We start from the raw sequence: 18,486 nt of genomic DNA, 5'->3' as shown, positions 1-18,486 counted from the left end.
CGTTGCCCGATTCTGTTCGCTCTTGAATCGAACACGAAGTCGCTCGAGAGATGTTACGTCCACGGTAGCATATCGAAACCGAAGGCGTTCCTTGTAAGTCGAACATGAATAGCAGACATGGAGAATGCGTCAGTTTTCAATTCAATGAATTGTGTAAGGTGATTTTAAATCGTGCGTCTGCGCTGCGTGTCATTTCTGAGCGACACACGACCCGGAGTCTGTCCTTCTGCGTAGGCGTGCATCTCTCGGGCGGATCGAGATGGAGTCAGGCTCTATTTCACAAAGTATCGAGCACTCTGGACCGATGAGAAAGACCATCGAATCTATGGCTCAATGCGACGGCGAGGCTTCACGCTGATGTCCCCCAGACTCAGTACTATGGACCGCGGTCGAACAATTGTGTGAGATCTGTCCCGAGCCAGGGAGGCGCTTACCGCCGCTCGGTCTCGTGTGCTTCTTTTGTGTCTCGCGCGCTAGAGTCGTTGCGCGAGTGCGATGGAACGACTTCAGTGATCGAAGACAGGATAGAGCAAGTTCAGGTACAAAGTGGGACCGCTCGTGACCATTTGCCTCCTACAAACCGCGGTGGAGAGTCACCTTGGAGTCGACTTATGTACTGGACAGACTGGATCGTGGCTTGCCCGATCTCGTCTCGTACGTCCGTTTGGATCCAGAAGAGAGAGAGAGGGTCTACGACAAGCACCTTTCCACGCGAGGTCGAGAGTCGGGCCATCTCGAGAAGACTCCTCGAAAAGTGGGAATGGTGTTGACCCTGACAGACGGACGATGCTCCTCTCCAACCTCCTCCTTCCCAACGAAGCATCACGATTGTCCCATCGACGCCGCTCCCAGGAGTCCTTCCACGTGACACGACATCGCCGCTCTCGCACAGCTATACCCACTCAACCTTCATGCAGCGTAACCCAATGGGATTCCCAAATAGAGTGTACACAACGCTACCACTTCCCCCTCGACGCCGTACGGCCTAGCTGTGGATCGGGGGTCCCATTTCTTTGTGCACGAAACTGATCATGACACAGGATGATCCCAGTCGAGTGCGCAAGCAGAGGATGGCGTTCTAGTCGCAGTCTCACACGATCCTGGACAGCGAATCTGGGCGAGACGCGAGGGGTGGTACAATGGCTATCCGGGTGTAATGGTATCTGGGTATCGAGTGCTACGTGGTATTCGATGTTCTAAGCGGTGAGAGTATATCGACGAGGGAGGGCTGGGGCTGGGCAAGTCGCAGGTGGTGTGGCCTCCTTACTGTCCAGAGAAAATGGCTGGGCAGTCCTAGGGATGGTGTGGCCTCCCTTTCCCGACATGGCCGAAGTGACTTGACTTGCTCGGCCGATACTGGGAGGGGTTTCTTTGTATGAACCACTTTATATCGTAGTAGATCACAGTGCTTCTTCTCAACCGCACAATTGTACTTGCATACATGTGCGGGATGGGCATCGAAAGCGCTTCCACGGGTACGACATCAGAAATCAGAGATGGGTAGTCAGTGGATCGTCTCACGAGAGGACAAAGAGACACGAAAAGCACGACAGGATGGGGATCGAGGCTCTATGGTCTCTGGTGTACACGAAGAGAGCATCCAAACCGCCTCGAATCCTTATCGCATTGGAGACACTGGGATTGGGCAAACATTTGTAAAGGGTCAGATCAGCTGCTTCTGGGATGATCCCTGGTCTGAAGACTCGCCTTTGTGGAGCAAGTGGAGATCATGACACGGACTAAAATTCCCTCCACTGCTTCAGTCTGCTTGGACTCATATCGCGTTCGTCACATCCGAGAGAGACGTCGCGACCAAGGTACCCTCAGGCGCCCGGTCCTCAGAAGCCCGGCACAGCAATCGCATCAGACTGTAATTTGTTTCTACGTCAGGCCGCAAAGCAGAGAGAGAGAGAGAGAGAGAGAGAGAGAGGGATACCGGGAGCAGACGGGGAAGAGCCTATCAGCATGCAGCCGTCTCGATTTGCGAAGTGGTGAGAGAAATGAGAAACAGGTCCCATCCCGGCAAGGTCAGCAGCGACGAAGCTTGATATACGTTACAGGTATCGCGATGTACACATGCAGCACGTAGCCTCGCGTAACCGAAAGTACTCTCGGTGGCGTACACACAGACGGACTTTCCCCAATCACACCGCTGATTCAGCGCGACACCATCCTCCCGAGTTGAAACAGACCTCGATCTTGTCGGCTTTCGCATGCCCTCCCAAGGGACAATCCGTGTGTCGATGATGTTCGAATGCAGCCGCCGGCGTCGTGAGCCGCCCTAATGCTACATTTCTCCCGATGAAGCACTAGGACGGATTGGGCACAGGCGGCTACAGGACAGAGACAGACAGCAATGATCAGCAGTCGAGCAGCGGCAGTGTGATCGGATTCCCATGCAGGATGGAGCGGGCAGTCAGCAGCCGATCGGCCTGGACCGGATTCCCGTCGCGGAAGCTCCCCTATGCATTTAGCCCTGCAGGCGCTAGTAAATAAGAAGCGGGACTTGTCTTCGGTACAGGGACATGCATGGGAGACAGGAAGGAAGGAAGGAAAGTGGAGGGGCAGGGCAGGGCAGGGCGGAGCAGGGGTGGCCTCTTATCCTGAATTTTCGAGATCGGCGGAGATTGTCGGAAGACTCGGGATTGGGTGTTTCTGGAGAGCAGTCTCTGCCTCGCTCTTATGATTCGTGAAGACGATCGCGAATCGCGGCGAGGAAAGAATGCTGTTCATCCTCCTCTCTGTGGGAAAAAGTTGGTTGGAGAGAGGTAGACGTTGGTGTTGGTGAAGGTTCAGCACCACAAGTGCAGGCTACAGATATACGCCGTAGACATTCCACGAGTTGGGCCCGGAAACAGAACGATAGTAAGGAAGCTTATCGTTCAGGAAGATGCGATGGACCACGTGTGGAAGCTGCTGACCGTATAGGTCCAACAATACAGTAAGAGGATCCGAGTGCCCACCTCGAGTCTGCATCGTCATCGCAGGCGCAATATACGGAGACAGCAACAGCGGTGATGACAGTGCCTAATTAGGTGCTACGCATGCACGCTCGGAAGCTTGAAAGTTTGTCGATTCAGGTTCCGAGTTAAATTTGTAGGGATTTGTGTATGCAGGATGACCGTAGTGGTAATCGACGAAGAGACACTCTGTTTTGCGGTCCGTCGATGATGCAGCGGTCCGGGCTGCAGCAGTACCAGTAGTAGCAGCAGCAAAGACCGCGGCGGCGAGCCAAGAGCAGCAACCCCGCCAACCTCCAGGGCCTGTGGAATGAGCGAAATGATCGCTTGTTGCGTCCACCTCCATACGGTCGCTGCGGGCTGTGCGGCGCAGCATCAGACAGAAAACGGTCGGAATGCCGGATCGCATCTGTGCAGTGACGGTTGGACATTCACAGTTCGCTGTAGCGTTGATCACGATGAAGTGACGACCTTCTGTCGCTCGACGTCCATGCAGGGAGCAGATGTGCCCAGAAGACAAACTCGCCTAACATTCCGATATAGCCGGGTTCGCTCGGAGTGAAGCGTTGGCTGCGCCGCTCCCCCGCAACGAGAGAGAGAAAGACATATCACGCGGGACTGGGCAATTCCATTACGATGATGGTCGAAATTGTGATGGACCGTATAGGGACGTGCGGCAAGCGACAAGGAGGAGGGCGATAGGACGAGGAGTTAGGGGGGAACGAGAACATGTATCGTCTACTCGGCCAGGCCCAATGCAAACCATGTAGCGCCGATGAGTTCCTCTCTATGACAGAGCAGATAGGTTCTGCGCCGCCCTCAGTAGCCTTCGTGATGGAGTTTGCAGACTAGGGCACGATGCTCCAGGGCAGTCGTCCATTACGTGAGAGAATCATGCTGGCATGTTCCCCTGTCGAGAGAGGGTTCACCTACCTAGGTATCGTGATAATGCGCGATGTTTCTTTGATCATGGCAGGCGATGGAGGAGGGAGACCGGACAGAACCTGTCCGTGCGCGTTGCGACGGCGCTAGCGCGTTCCTCGCCGCGCATCGCATCTCACACACACCTGGCACTCTACAAGTTGTCGCGTCGTTCGATGTCCCATGTTCTCCTCGATTGTGGCGAGCGTCGTTGCTGTCAGGCAGGCCGCATTCCCGGAGGATCATCTGGGGCTCGAATGAGGCCTGCACTGCACCATCTGCTCACCGGTGGCTCGGTGTGGATGCTCACGAAGGTTTTGTCAATGCCAGCGCCCAAGTTCAAGCAGCGCGGACCTGAACGGCGGCCGTTGCGCGCATGCCACGGCCACGCGAGTCCCAAATATTAGTCCCGCCCGGTATGTCTCGCAGCGGCAGTAGGGACGGCGCGGACGACGCGACCTGTGAGCGAGGCCAAGTATAGCAGCTCGGAGAATTTCCAAATTTCTCCCTGTCTTCGCTCGCCGCACTGGCCCTGGACTGGCGAGGTTTCGTGGCTGAGAGTGCAAGCGCGATGCGTAGATCCGGTGAAAGCAGACACCGCGCAGTGACCTGTGCCTTGCTTCCCGTTTGCTTCACGTGGGCTGCAAGCGGGTCTCGGAAGATTTACACTAGCATGAGACAGTGCCTCTGATCGAACGTACCACGGCGCAGGTACGCCCGGCTTCGATTGAGGCAAATGCTGTTCTTCGGATGATCCTCCAACGCATCCGTGGCTCCGCAGTCGCATTGTCAAAGGTATCGGGCTACGATGCGAGGTGTGGTAGACAGCAGCAGATTCGTGACGTGGTATTCGCCAATTCGACGACTAGATCAAGCCCTTGACCGCACAGTCTTGTCAGAGAAGAACGGAGAGACGGAAGCAAGCGGCAGCGTGATCATGGTGCATGCATTTGCAGAAGTATCGTTTGCTTGACGCCACGCAGGCCACCACACGTATACCCGCATGCGATCGAGTCATGCGAGCCTTAGGCGTCGGAATTTCTTATTTAGGTGCCGAGAGGAGTTTCCACACGGGCTTGTTCACGCCCTGGCTGTTTCACCTTCACGCATGTTGGTATTGATCATCAAACTATAGCGAGTGACGGCGTCCTCGTTGGAACCGAGAGTGGAAATACCTGCATATCTAGCACGCGATGACCAAGCGCCATGTCTCCCGGAGAGGAGAGAGAGAGCGAGAGATGGTCGTGTCAAAAGTTTGGGGTGGTTTGGAGAGGTTTGAAGAGGTCGACAATTGCGGGGGGGAAAAGAGACCTGCCGGTACTTGATCTGTACCTAGGTAGCATGGCCGGCCAGGATTAGACGCAGAGGCAGGCCTTTTTTGAATTAGCCCGCTGGAGTCCGCTGCACTGACTTTGGGCCCCCAGAAAAATGCAACGCACCCTTGCGCCCATCCCTTGCTTCGCGGCGCGTTCCTTCCTTTCCGTGTCAGCACTGATAAATGTGCTGACGAAGATGATTGGATGCTTTAGCAGGTGAGAAGTGTATGCACGACACCGGTGCAGATGAACATTTCAGCAGTCTGAGCAGGCGAATGAGGTGAAATTGCTGCGATCCTGATCTGGGACCCGCGATGATCTGAGCAGAAAGACGATATCACCTGGGCATGTGTCAATGTCCACTGCTCCCCACCATCCGATCATGAGCGTCAAGCAACTCTGCGGATGTTGGCCGGGAGCTTGACTCAATGAAGAAGGTCTTCTTCCACCCTTCCAAATTACTCTTCATAACAAACAATAATAATAATAATAATAACGCCTGCAGGTGAGCATGAAAGAACTCGTGATAAGACTGAGGGTGTTGTCTTGTCCTGTGATGGCACCAATGGAGGGGCGACAAGCGACCGGGCCAGAAAGAGTGTGGCGCGTCCAACCTCCAGCCCAAGTGCCGACTTGAGGCGTTCGCATATGCAAGTGCCAACACCTACCAACTTTTCTCTCCTTTGTGCATTCCAATGTCGATGATCGTTCTCCAACTTCGTCACATCACATCATGAGACCCGGCCGAGTGCCGGAGCAGAAAGGACAAAATACGTGGCGGGTTCTAATTGTAGCTTGACTAGACATTTAGCCGAACCTTACTCGTCCAGGTGGACTTATTGTCAGTCATCGCGCCTCAATACTGACTTGGCCACACCTTTGCACCATGACATAACCCAGTTCAACTTGCTACTAATCGATCGCTGTCCCATGAAGCCCCATGTATGACGAGGTCATCAGACGGGCGTGTTGTCGATGAAGTTGTCCACCATCTGCCCCTCCTTGGCTCCACACTTTGCCAGGATCCAATTATCCCTCCATCCACCATCGCCCAATCGGGAAGGCGAGATGCTGTTCCCAACTCCATGTGCCACCCTGCTACTCATCCACAGCGCGATGATGAATTCTCATTGGCGTGACATGGAGGTTCTGTGCCTGCGTTGATACGCACGCGCACTCGTGCTGGCGCTGTTCGATTAGGTTCATTGCGGTGCTGGAGTGGAGGGATGTCGGTGAGGCTTGTTTACTCGGACCTAACGCACTGTCGTAACGGGAAGCTCCATATTGTTACCGGCGGAAATGCATGCAGTTCGCACCTTGTTCGGGCCTAGTCCGTTTTGTATCATGCGTATGGTCGGCAGGCGGGCCTGGTCCGGCATCCGTTGAGGGTCGCGAGTCCATTTCGATTGCTCCATCAGAATACTCGGACACATATGAACAAGGAGGAGGAGGGTCCTGTCAGATTTGGCATGTCCATCGGAGAGAGGACATTCTATAAGAGCTTTGTGTCCGACCTCTTTCCACAAACCTTGTATAGCATGAAACTCTCTTCATTTCCTCCACCACTTCTTCACATCTCTTCATCATCTTCGACAACCTTCTTGTACATTGTTTGAACTGCCTTGCCTGCGTGTGAGACAGACTTTGCTATCATACAACACACAAAGGCTACACCATTCAACCAACACGACTACTACGATTGTGAGACATCCTCCATTGTGACTCCCGAGTCGCTTGTCTCGTATTGTTGCATCACTGACCTGATGCTATCGCAGCACAACACACTCGGCCGCTTCCGTACGACTTCCAGGAGACGACCTCACTCCTCACGGCCGCTTATCATCACCTTTTACACCAGAACTGTTCTCAAATAACATCTGTAAGCTCTCCCATATGCCCAGCAAGCCCTCATGCATTCACGAGTATAGCGTGAGAGGCGCCCAGCAGATTGCCCTGCACACGCTAGCACTTGCACAATTTCGTGACCGTGTGGCCTGAGGCATTTATCCTGGATGGGAAAGTCGGAGGGCCTTCCGAGGCGGAAGCTGAGCGCATCGGATGGCATCATGCACGATTTGGATCCCCCCACGCTTTTCATCTCGGCCGTCGCAAAGGAAAAAGGAACACCTGCCGTGCAGCATGTGACGTCGAAAGAGGAATCTTGGTTCGCTAACGCATCATGTCAAAGCTTCTTGCCGACAGCCTTGCGGGACGAAAACTGCCAACGCCCGGCTTGAAAATCTCCCCACGACGCATGCAAGCGTCACGTCAAAGAAGAAGGTGACCGCCGCTCGCTGCACTGAACACAGCGCGCTAGTGCCGGCCCGATCGCTCCCCGGGCTAGCCCAGTGTCCCCCGCGAGATTTTCTCGGAGAGAAGTCCCCGGTATGTTTCTCCCCCTCCATCGCAATGTCCCAATCTGCCATCCACGAAGTACACCGAATTGTGGTGTGCTGCGACGATGGCTTGGACAGCGTCGGCGCACTGGAACGGGCTATGGCGGCGGGAAAGGTGCCCGCGATGGCGCCTTCGTTTGCGCCCAGTGGGATATTGCTGCCCACTCTTCCGGAACGCGCCGATACCTTGCTCGGTACTGATGAGGTACCTTTGACAGCTCTCCCGACGGCGACGCTGCCGGCACTGCCTGCGACTGCCGATCGCACCCGAAAACAAGAAGACCTGCAAAGATGAACCCTCAGACCGGTAAGTTCGGGCGCATTTAAGTTTCCATTCCATGCACGTTCTTTCCCCGGGGGCAGCGGGCCGTCAGCCTTGTCGTCGCTGGCGTCACTTAATTCCTCCCTGAACCCCCTCGAACGCGGTCCGCCATCGACACTAGTGGCACATCTGCTTTGCTGTTCGAGGCCCATGTGCCGTGCGTCACACCGATCCAACGACACGTCCATGCCGCCTGATCTGGCCGTCCCTCGGGGTCATTCGGCGGCAGTCGCGCTAGGAGACGGCGGTCAGCGATGCGAATGGGGCGCTCGCGAGTGGGCGCGATGTGCCAGCTACGTGACGATGTTCCTGCACCGCCCCAAATCCGTCCGGGACATATCAATCCTCCTGGACGAGATCATTTCTGCGACCGGCCTCCCTCCTTTCCCTTCACTCACGTCGACCTGCGCACATATGACATCGGATGCCCACGCGCCCACGCTCACATCTGCCTGAACAGGAGACGCCGGCTGCAGCGGCGGCAACGACCAGAGCTTCGTCGGGCACGTTTCGGACGAGTATAACTCCCGGACGTCGGGCGACGACTCGAGGACGGACCCTTCGTTCGAGACCACCCTCGCAGAACCCAACCCCGGCTCGTCGTTGTACGCACATCACAGCAGCACAAGCAGCAGCAACAACAACAGCAACAACAGTAGCAGCAACAACATCGGTTTATATCCCGGGCTCTCGACGACGCGCGACTGGACGCAAGATTCCCGGTGGTGAGTTCAATCGTTCGCTTCCTTGCTCGATCGATCCCAATTCGATCGTGTTCCTCCCCGTCGTCCCCAGTCAAGCCAGTCCAAGTCACGTCGAGGATGTGTATGTTCCACGGGCGACTGGGTGTCACTGCCACTGCAGTCAATGTCAGTTCCACGGCATCCGGCCGTCATCAAACCTCTCGCACACGTACGACGACACTCCACCGCCGTCTTCGTGGTCGTCGCCGTTGTTGTTCTTGTCCTCCTTCGATCCGCGCCGAGCCGTGCCTTGTGCGAGGGTTTTCCTCTCCGCTTTCCTGGCGCCGTCACCATCTCATCACACACTGCTACCACCACCATCAGTCCCTCCCACCCACCACCGATTGCACCAGTTGCACCTTTCTGCAGTTGTCGCCGTCTCTCTCATCTGATCTCTTTATTCGTTGTTTTTTAACCCTAAGCATCGAACCCACCTGGGCGCCCGTGGACTCCCTCTCAACACTTATTACCATCGCTCGCATCATCGTCACACGACTGACTGACCGACTGACTGACTTTTTGACCGACTGACTGACTGACTGGGCCTTTCCTCTTGCTTGCTTGTACACACCTGCACCCGCCTTCCAAGCCCGTCCAGTCCAGTCCAAGTCCAAGCCTCTCTCTCTCTTCCAAGCCCGTCCGGTCCAAGCCTCTCTCTCTCTCCCTCTCTCTTCCTTTGTCCTCTCCACCATATCATCATCATATCATCCTCTTTGTCTTCGTTGTTATACCCATCCCTCCATCCCTCCATCCATCCATCCATCCATCCATCGATTCATCCTCACACGCACAGCATCCTTTCGGCCCCAGTTTTCCCATCTCGTGTTCGTCTCAACATATCGCGACGGGCCCTCGTTGGAGCTGATGATCATCGTCCAATGTATGTCGCACTCCCTCGACCGATCGCACAGGCCGGTTTCGTCTCCGCTTGGATCACACCGGCCCATCTCGTGTGTTGTGTTGTGTGTGTATGTGTGCGTGTGTGTCACTCCATCAACTGACATCTCCCTCTTGGGTTCTTTTCCTCTTTCTCTAGGTTCTCTCAAGCGGACGGTCCAAATCAACCGCAATACACCACCACATCCGCCGGTGCCGGCTACGCGCCATCGTCGTTGTGGCCGTCACAAGCCAACAGCTACCACGACCCGGCGCGTTCACGGTCTTCGTTCGGCGACGCCTTCCACACCAGCAACACTTTGGCCCGTCCCACCGACCTCTTCACACCCTCGGCCTTTGTGTCCCCTCAGTGAGTCGTGCAGCCATCCGAGCTCTGGCTGGATCCCATCCGTCCCGCAAGACCGCTCTCCTTGCTGACACGCTCGATCAGGTCCCACCCATATCACCTCCCGCAGGTTCACCCCGGCGGTATAACAATGAGCACCATGCACTCCTCGGTCCTCCCTCAGTCGTCGGACACCAGCTTTGACTACTTCGCCCAGAGCTCGCTTCCCTTGACCAGCCAGCCCTCCGCACGTGACTCGCGCACGCCGCGGACCCTCCCAGCGCCGCCGTCGTCGTCACCCTCTGCGCAACGTTCGAGGAGGCAGGGCGCCATCCAGCGACGGAGCCGGTCACGCTCGGTCACGTCCTCCCGCCGAAGCCGCGCGAACACGCCGCAGCCCCAGGAAGCCGTCATGCCGCCGTCGGGCGCCTTCTCGTACAAGCCGACGAAGCACCTCGCCGACATGTACTGCAACGGCCGGAGGGTCTTGCCGATGTTGAACGTCCGGCAACACAAGAGCTTCGACATCGCCCCCGACGAGAGCAAGTACGTCGGATACCGGAGGAACTACTTCTGCCTCGACACCGCCTACCATCTGGAGCTGCAGCCCACGCCCGAGAACCCCCACGAGCGCGAGCTCGCCCGCGGCCACATCACGGTCAACGACCACATCGTCAAGGCCTTCGCCATCTCCATCTCCGGCATCGACAACTCGCACAGCGGCAAGGTCGTCGAGCTGGTGCAGTTCTCGCCCAAGCGCGACCACGGCAAGAAGGGCAGGCCGCCGCTCCACCGCGTCGCGCCCACGCTCAGCGAGTTCGTCTCGCCCCTCGGGAACGGACCCGCCGCGCACGCGCTCCGGTCGTCGTCGTACGCGGAGGGGCCCATCCTGCAGTACCAGGACGCCCGGGACCCTTGCCAGCTCGACAAGAGCCTCTACGGCCACGGCGAGGAGGTGCCCGACGGCACGGTGACCAACCACACGTGGGAGCGCATCCAGTTCAAGAACGCCACCGCCAACAACGGCCGCCGCCGGCAGAACCAGCAGGCCTTCATGGTGGTCGTGACCCTGTGGGCCGACATCCGCGAGACGCGGGAGAACGGCCGGACGCCGTACTGGCTCCCCGTCGCCAAGTGCCACAGCGACGAGGTCGTCATCCGCGGGCGATCGCCCAACCACTACCACCCCAAGGGCGGCGGCGCCTCCGCCGCCGCCAGCGCCAGCATCTCGCGGATGCAGCTGGAGGCCCCCACCCCCCAGGCGATGGGCCTCGGCAGCGGCATGCGTCTGTCCGCGGGTCACAGATCGCACGCTCACTTCCCGGCCTTGACCAACTCCCACCACGCCACGAACACGGTCGGCAATTTCCGCGGCCAGGCCTTCAGCAGCAACAACGAGTCGACCTTCGGCCAGCTGCGCACCCACTGGTCCGACACCGGGGCCTACCCCAGCGCCAACGCGCACCACTACGGCGGCGCAGCACAGCCCTTCGACCCGAGTCGAGGCGCTGACCGAGACTGGGAGTCGGGCTCGGAGCCCAGCATGCCCATGGAGCTGGACCCTCTGCTCGAAGAAGCCGGGCCAGCAGAGACGATCGAGTCCCCGTCCCTCTTCGACGGCTCCCGGCGTCGCTCCTCGTCGCTCTCCCACTCGGCCTTCAGCCCCAGCATCGCCGGGACGCCCTTCACGGTCTTCAGCCCACACGACCTCTCCGCGCTCGCGGAGTCGCCCTGCGCTCTCGCGACATCGCCGCGGAGCGACGCATGGGGCTCGATCGAGGGCATGCGCCCGATGGACCTCGCCGCCGCCGCCGACCACGACGCGTCCCCCTTCTCGCCGGCCGGTCACGATTGGACCGCGGACTTGGAGGATGGGTTCGGCGACGCGTCGATCCTGTTGGTCTCGCCGACCCTCGCTGCCACGGCGGCGCCGGAGCATCTCTCCTCGCCGTCGTATCCGAGGCTCGATGGTGCTGCTGCGTCGCCGCAGTCGGAGCACTAGTCTTCATGTTCTCGTGCGAGCGAGGATAAAGTATTCGGCCGTGCCTTTGTCGTCGCTTGAGCGTCGTGTGTGTGGTCGTGTGGGGATATCCCGTTCGGTCGGGAGCCTGATCAAAGGATCGGGCGTGGTTCCCATTCCGCGTCGCGTACAGCGCGATCGCATACAGCGCGGTCGCATACGCGTTCATTCCGCCGTGGCGAGGACGAGATCGTCGTGGATCGAGACTGCGAGAACGGCGCCGGCGCTCGGGATTCCACTCTTGACTGACTAGTCTGCTTTCGCAGGTGGGAGAGGAATGTTGCATCTTGGCTTTCGGGTTTTTGTTGTGTTTGACGAGGTTTGGGATCGACGAGTGATCGCCGATGAGCGATGAGCGGTGATGATGTACGCATACGACCTGGTGTTTTGGGAGGGTGTTTCTTGCTTTGCTCTTTTCCCATGGCATGTGTGAATGACACAGGCGATGGGGATGCTGCATTGAGTCTTGCATTTTGGGATCTGGCATCGAAAGGTGTTGTTTCCTGTGGATGGTTCCTGGTGCGGAGGACGAGACCCGCGTCTCATGGTTGTCTTTATGTGTTCCTGACGATGGCTATGAGTGTTACGATTATGAAGATGAACGAAAGCCGCTTTCCATGTACTGGTCTCCCCATGGATGGATGGTAAGTGAGTGACAGGTTGGCATGACTCTTTCGAGGTTCCACGGCAGTGCTGTGGACACGAGACGCAGTATCGTGTGTCGCGTTCTGTTGTTGGAGAACCGGCGGTCGCCGTCGACAGAGTGCTGCCGGTTCGGGGGGAGCATTGTTCGTCGACGTGAAGCGTTGCTGCAGGTGTTCTTGGTCTATGCCGCTGGGGCTGTTGTGGTCCGACACTGGCACATCACATCACCCTCACGATACAGCATGACAACGTAGCGAGCGGAAGAAGTGCGTTGAGTATATATGCCCCGTCCCCGCCGCCGCGGCGTCGTAATCATCGTCGTCGCGGTCTAGCCGAGATACCATCGTACCTCTGATCATGACAACGGCGTTACGGCCAACAGCGAGGAGGGTGATCGAAGGAAAGGAAAAGAAAAGAGAAATCGCTTCCCAGGAGGTCAAGCCGGGATTTATATCCCCTCCTCCTTCCCACGCCCATCTCTTCTTCCCCGACACGCCATCCTGCTGCCTTCCTCCTCCTCCTCCTCTCTCCATGTCTCCGCACAGTCCTGCTCGAAGACGTACCTGCTATATGCAGGAATGGTCCGACCAGAGCGGGAAGTCTCTCGCCCGCGAATCGGTACAAAAGAGCATCTCACCATCATCATCATCATCATCATCATCATCATCATCATCATCATCATCATCATCACGGGACACCCTCGATCCTTGCGCTGGTCGTTGTCATATTTGCTCGTGTACGACCAACAGTGGGACGAAGACAACCACGATGGATCTCGCTGCGCGCTCGCTCTCACCGGCCTCGAATCACCTCGGCCGACTTCCCGCGGGCAAGACTCGATGGCGATGGCGAGGCGAGAAGTACCGATCCATGGGCCGATCGACGTGGGAGGCGCCACATTGTCGTGTTACACGACGTGCGCGTCGCCGGACGGATGGTCAACCGATCCCCCCTCCCCCCTTTTTCGGCGCCGACGATACTTCGCTTCGAAGACATCTTGTGTCACCTCCTCCTCCACCACCTGCTGACACCATCTCGGCACATCTCTGAAGGACGACCTGCGCGGAGATGATCCGACGGTCGAGTGACACGAGCCGGGGTCGAACACATCGTACCTTTTATTATACGACACGAAGAGCCGAAAGGACTTCCTCGTGCTTCTGCTGCAGTCGGCATTGCTCACGATGGGAGATGATGCAGGGATGGCCCGGCTCCTGACTCTTTGCTCGTCCGCTCCTCTCCGCTCTCTGGATCGGTAGGGCACCAGGTCGAGCATGATGGTCCTCGGAGCAAGAGCAGATCAGCATGCGCGAGCGCGTGCCCAAGCACGAGCGTAACAATGTACCTGCTCTCTCTCTCTCTCTCTCTCTCGTGGCTGGGCACGAGCACAATCCAACGCCACATCTCTCCGCATGTGAGACGGCGCTCTCTGATGTTGTCCCTCGCGCATGTACCAACGCACCATCGTCCCGAAAATCCAAGTCCGGGAGTGGTGTAACACCCACTGGAGATTGAGGCAGACGAATGAGTGGCATTCCCGGGCCGTAATCGCTGACGAAACCGATCGATCCACTTGCGCAATCTCTCCCTTCCTCGCATATCCGGGCGGGCCGTGGATGCTTTCGACCCCCGGACGAGTCTTATCAGGAGGAGTCTCGTGGCGGGGAGGGGTCCTTCGACTCGCACTGCTCATTTCCACCGACAATGCGCCTCGTCGGAACCGCCAGGCTACGTCGAGCTCGGCGAGGATGAGCACCATGAGGTTATCGATCGCCCCGGTGTGCTGGACTTCCAACCAAGCAAACGAGACTGGACCGAGTCCTCGAGGGATCGATGCCAGCCATGCTCCGGTCTTTGCGGCCATTCCACCGCCGTTATATTCTTTTGTAACACGGCGGCGGAATCCAGTACATCGGGACGTACCTGGGTACCCCTTCGAACGCCGGCGGCTAGAGCAGCCCTGTAGATGCCGACTGGGGACGAGGGGCGAGTGCGCGTGCGGAGGCGATCATGTGCGCGAGATGCGGCCCAATTCGAATTCGCTCGTCGCCCGGTGAGGCTTTCTATCGTCGTCCGATCCATCGCGCACGCTTCTCGGGGATCGCCCGGACGGGCCATGGGGGTGCAGACCGATGAGGTCCCTGCGTCGTAGGAGTCCCGGAGAAGAGCGGCGGATGTTTGCTCTCGCGGAGGGCGCGTCTCGGCGCAGTGGCATTTGTTCCGCTGCGGGGTGGGCGTCCGTGGAGAACAGCAACGGGGGGCGTTTACCATGCGCTCTTCGCTGCGGAAACCTCGCCCAGGCCAGCCCGGACTCCGTTTACAAGCTGATCGGCCTGCGTCTTTGCTAGTCAGTGGATCACAGTGTCAATGCGCGTCACCGTTGGCAACTTGACCTCTGCTGGGGTGCGGAACGAAAGACGAGAGCAGGAAATGATGAGTATGTCGATGAGGAAGTTAAACGACGCTCTAGTTCTTCTTCTCCTCCTCCTCCGATACCGTCTTCCCTCACAGACTCTCCGCGATCCAGTCCCACCATTCCTGCACCCTCCGCCCGCTATCCCCTCCCTCTTCCCCCTCCGCCAGAACATTCCCTCCCGCGACCGTCACATCCACCCCGAATTCCGCCAGCTGTTCGAAGGAGAACTTCTTGCTCCCGTACTCTCCCAGCCAGCTCGCTTCCTCGTCGTCATCGTTCCCGATCCCGGCTCCCTCGTCGCCTTGCATCGAGCTATCGAGCAGTCCCCGACTCCGGCTCGAGCGGACATTGCCTATCTCTTCCTCCAACCGCCGACGGACGACGGGCGCCGGCAGCGCAGTGAAGACGTCCTGCTTGTTCGCCGCGACGAGGACCGGGATCACGGGAGGCACTTTTGAGGTCTTCGCTTGTGTGCGGCGTTTCTGCAGCACGAGGAGGACGTCGTGGAGGTACGCGGCGGCGTCGGCGAGGGACGGCGCCGCGGCATCGAGCACGAAGAGAATCCCCTTGGGCGCAGACGCCGGCTCGCCGTTCACCAGGGAGTAGGCCTGGTGCCGGAGCTTGCCGTGGCCGGGGGTGTCGATCAGCTGGAAGGTGGGTTGCGAGTGGGCCGAGGTGTCGTTCTCGGATCGGTACTGGTCGGCGGCGGTGCGTGCAGACGGCGGAAGTCGACAGGCGGCGGCGGTCGTCGTCTGCGAGGTATGCGTCGGGGTGGGGGCGGAGTTGGCGAACTGCGCGGCCATGTCAGTTCCGTGGGAGCCTGGGGATGCGCCCGGTCGCGCACGTGAGCCGGTCCACGTACCAAGGTGAGAAGACTCGTCTTGCCGGACCCACTCGGTCCGATGAGCAGGAAGGTCGGCTCCGCGGCCCCGCCCTTCGCGGTGCTGTACAGGTAGAAGTGGATGATGATGGGGAGCAGCGTCGCGACCAGCATCGTCGCGATGATGGCCGACATCGTGGGCGAGAAGGCCCAGGTCAGCCAGGCCTCCAGGGCATTGTGACTCGCGTGAGGCGCACTCATGATTGCAGAACGTACACCCGACGGGCCTTGCGAGTTGACGCCGTCCGATCGAGTTGCGATGTGGTTGCGCAGCGTTTGTGTATTTGACACGGAGGAAATGACGTGTGTGCTCCCCAATGTTGATGTGGTGGAATTTCGTCGAGCCCTGTGTCACTGACGCCTCTTATCTCCGTGCTTAACACCGCAGGACGTCCCTCCTGAAGTGCTCAACACCAACATCAAGAATAATCAGGCACCGTGAACACGAGGTTTGGCCTGTACCAACGAGAGGCGATTCGATTTGCATACAGCCTCTTGACTTTGTGATTATTTCACAGGCCTTTCCAATCATATTCAACGAAGTCCTAGAGGATGGCCCTAGCTATAGAAGCAGGTCCGCACTGCCGAGCTCAATAGCGACCGTCGAGCGTTTCGCTGTAGAAAGCTTGGTAACAATTGCCGTGATGCCCTGAGATGTTCTGGGCCGCACGCGCGCGCTCCACTGACAGAGCCAACGAGCTCACCGCATTGGGGCCTTCCTACGACTCTCCATTCCGCCAAACCCTGTCTGCGGTTCGTACAACCTGTGCCATCTCCTTGACATCGTGGACTCTTACCACATCTGCACCACCCCAAACAGCAGCCGCCATCGTCGAGGCTGTTCCCCAGACCCTCTCCTTGGCACCATGCCCCTTTTCGAGTCCTAGAACCTGGCCCAAGAACCCTTTGCGGCTGGTACCGACCAACCACGGATATCCTAGCAGTGGAGGAGCATTTCGCAATTCCGGCATTCTCCTCAGGATCTCCAGGTTCTGCGCCGTCGTCTTCGCGAAGCCAACGCCAGGATCGAGGATAATTCGCCAGCGCCTGATGCCGGCTTCCTGTGCGGCGGCGCATCGTGCCGCAAGGTCGTCGATAATGGTGGGAATCAGTCCATCGGGATAGGAAGTGTTCTCTGCGTTTTGCATTGTTCCTGGTGTACCCCGAAGGTGCGTCAGGACATATGTACATCCGAGCCGGGACACTGTCGGTAGCATGTCCGGGTCGAGCAACCCTCCAGAGATGTCGTTAATGATGTGGGCGCCTGCTGCAATAGCGGCAGCAGCCACAGGCGCACGATATGTATCAATAGAGAGCGCAATGCCTGTCGTCTTAGACTTTGGTAGGTTGTGAAAAGCACGGATGGCGGGAAGGATTCGAGAAGTCTCTTCGACAGCTGTGATGTCCGCGGCACCCGGACGAGACGATTGGCCGCCGACGTCAATGATCGTTGCTCCTGCGGCAATATGCGCAGATATGGTTGCCTCGAGTGAAGCCTCATCCGAGGAGTGGAGTCCACCATCGGAAAATGAGTCAGGCGTGAGATTAAGAATGGACATAACTCTCGTTGGGCGAGTGGGATCCGTCGACCTGATCGGGTTGTGAATGGGAGCTAGAGGTGTGAGAGGAGATATGGGTAAGATGGATGGAGGTAGCGCGGCGAGATGCTCTTCGGCCGACGACTCGCTTGAAGGGTGACGGAACTTTGACCCTGATGTGCTGCGGCGGTGTGTTAGACGTGCAAGAAAGCTGTGAGGACGACGACACTCACTCGCATAGAGGTCGTAAGACGAACTCGCGCTCGAGCATCAGGGCATGAGGTACTGTGAGGCGTGTTGATGAAATGGATTCAGTGTTGTATGTCAGAATATCCAAGTCGATATTCCTCGGGCCTTTGTCAATCAATTTGACACGGCCGAGCGTGTTCTCAATGGATTGTAATCTGTCCAGCAGATCCATGGGCGAAAGTTTTGTTCGAATCTGTGGACAAGCGTCAGCATTGGGATCTTGAAGACCCGATTGCTCGCTCTGACAAACCTTGCAAACGCCATTCAAGAAATTGCCCTGGTCCTCGACATACATTGGCGCCGTCTCGTACAGTGGACTCGTCTCTGCAATCTGCATGTCGTCGTCCTCGTCGATGCTGATACAGGCGTCTTCGATCGCACGAAACCTATCACCGATATTGCTGCCCAATGCAATGAAGGCGTGGTTTGGAAGAGACGGAGAAAGAGCTCCCTCGGGCAAGGTTTTGAAAAGGCCTTCGAACAGCTTTGAGTCTCTGCGAGGCGCGCTGGAATGTAGAGATCGTGATGTAGATCGCAATCTTGACCGTGAAGGGCGAGCACATCTTACCGATGGATTATCGAGTACAGATGGTTGCGCGGTTGAGCCTTGCCTTCTTTGCGAACCAAACGCGGCATATCGACAAGACTTCCTGAGTGTGCTCCCCTCGAGGTATCTGCTACCATTTGCGAGTGCGATACGAGAGCTCCGTTGAGTCGCCATGACTGAACTTTGCAAAGCGTGGAGGATGAAGTCGCTCGAGATTCGCAATCACGCCGAATATCGACCTCCCGATCAGACAGTAGTGAGATCGCGATTCGTTGCGGGCGTTTTGGTTCTTCTTTGTATGCAGGCGACTT

The 18,486-nt window shown here is 57.8% G+C and overlaps 7 protein-coding genes across 7 annotated transcripts; 4 read left to right on the top strand and 3 right to left on the bottom strand.

Annotated features, from left to right (window-relative positions):
- Window positions 1-7,179: 7,179 nt before the first annotated feature.
- K489DRAFT_85685 (uncharacterized protein) lies at window positions 7,180-8,230 on the bottom strand. The gene has a single exon (XM_033608982.1). The coding sequence runs from the start codon at window positions 8,101-8,103 to the stop codon at window positions 7,375-7,377; it is 729 nt and encodes a 242-aa protein (XP_033456035.1). The 5' UTR covers window positions 8,104-8,230; the 3' UTR covers window positions 7,180-7,374.
- K489DRAFT_85688 (uncharacterized protein) lies at window positions 8,222-9,360 on the top strand. The gene is made up of 2 exons (XM_033608983.1): window positions 8,222-8,640; window positions 9,184-9,360. The coding sequence occupies exons 1-2, from the start codon at window positions 8,340-8,342 to the stop codon at window positions 9,195-9,197; spliced, it is 315 nt and encodes a 104-aa protein (XP_033456034.1). The 5' UTR covers window positions 8,222-8,339; the 3' UTR covers window positions 9,198-9,360.
- A 487-nt stretch (window positions 9,361-9,847) lies between these two features.
- On the top strand, window positions 9,848-11,937 carry K489DRAFT_85651 (p53-like transcription factor). The gene has a single exon (XM_033608981.1). The coding sequence runs from the start codon at window positions 10,032-10,034 to the stop codon at window positions 11,880-11,882; it is 1,851 nt and encodes a 616-aa protein (XP_033456033.1). The 5' UTR covers window positions 9,848-10,031; the 3' UTR covers window positions 11,883-11,937.
- Window positions 11,938-12,902: 965 nt separating this feature from the next.
- Window positions 12,903-13,595, top strand: K489DRAFT_373970 (uncharacterized protein; the record flags this gene model as incomplete). The annotated part of the gene is made up of 1 exon (XM_033603477.1): window positions 12,903-13,595. One exon carries the CDS (start codon window positions 12,903-12,905, stop codon window positions 13,593-13,595), a length of 693 nt encoding a protein of 230 aa, XP_033456032.1.
- Window positions 13,596-13,794: 199 nt separating this feature from the next.
- Window positions 13,795-14,826, top strand: K489DRAFT_85595 (uncharacterized protein). Its single transcript, XM_033608980.1, has one exon. It carries the CDS (start codon window positions 13,994-13,996, stop codon window positions 14,600-14,602), a length of 609 nt encoding a protein of 202 aa, XP_033456031.1. The 5' UTR covers window positions 13,795-13,993; the 3' UTR covers window positions 14,603-14,826.
- Window positions 14,827-15,050: 224 nt separating this feature from the next.
- On the bottom strand, window positions 15,051-16,042 carry K489DRAFT_326658 (P-loop containing nucleoside triphosphate hydrolase protein; the record flags this gene model as incomplete). Its single annotated transcript, XM_033601925.1, has 2 exons — window positions 15,051-15,752; window positions 15,824-16,042. The coding sequence occupies 2 exons, from the start codon at window positions 16,040-16,042 to the stop codon at window positions 15,051-15,053; spliced, it is 921 nt and encodes a 306-aa protein (XP_033456030.1).
- A 518-nt stretch (window positions 16,043-16,560) lies between these two features.
- K489DRAFT_326773 (Dihydropteroate synthase) lies at window positions 16,561-18,349 on the bottom strand (the record flags this gene model as incomplete). The annotated part of the gene is made up of 3 exons (XM_033601932.1): window positions 16,561-17,560; window positions 17,613-17,821; window positions 17,879-18,349. 3 exons carry the CDS (start codon window positions 18,347-18,349, stop codon window positions 16,561-16,563), a joined length of 1,680 nt encoding a protein of 559 aa, XP_033456029.1.
- Window positions 18,350-18,486: the final 137 nt, after the last annotated feature.

The sequence above is a fragment of the Dissoconium aciculare genome (assembly GCF_010015565.1).
Source record: "Dissoconium aciculare CBS 342.82 unplaced genomic scaffold K489scaffold_15, whole genome shotgun sequence".
NCBI lineage: Eukaryota > Fungi > Ascomycota > Dothideomycetes > Mycosphaerellales > Dissoconiaceae > Dissoconium > Dissoconium aciculare.
The sequence above is the reverse complement of the archived record's forward strand: the minus strand, read 5'-3'. Positions and strand labels throughout refer to the sequence as shown.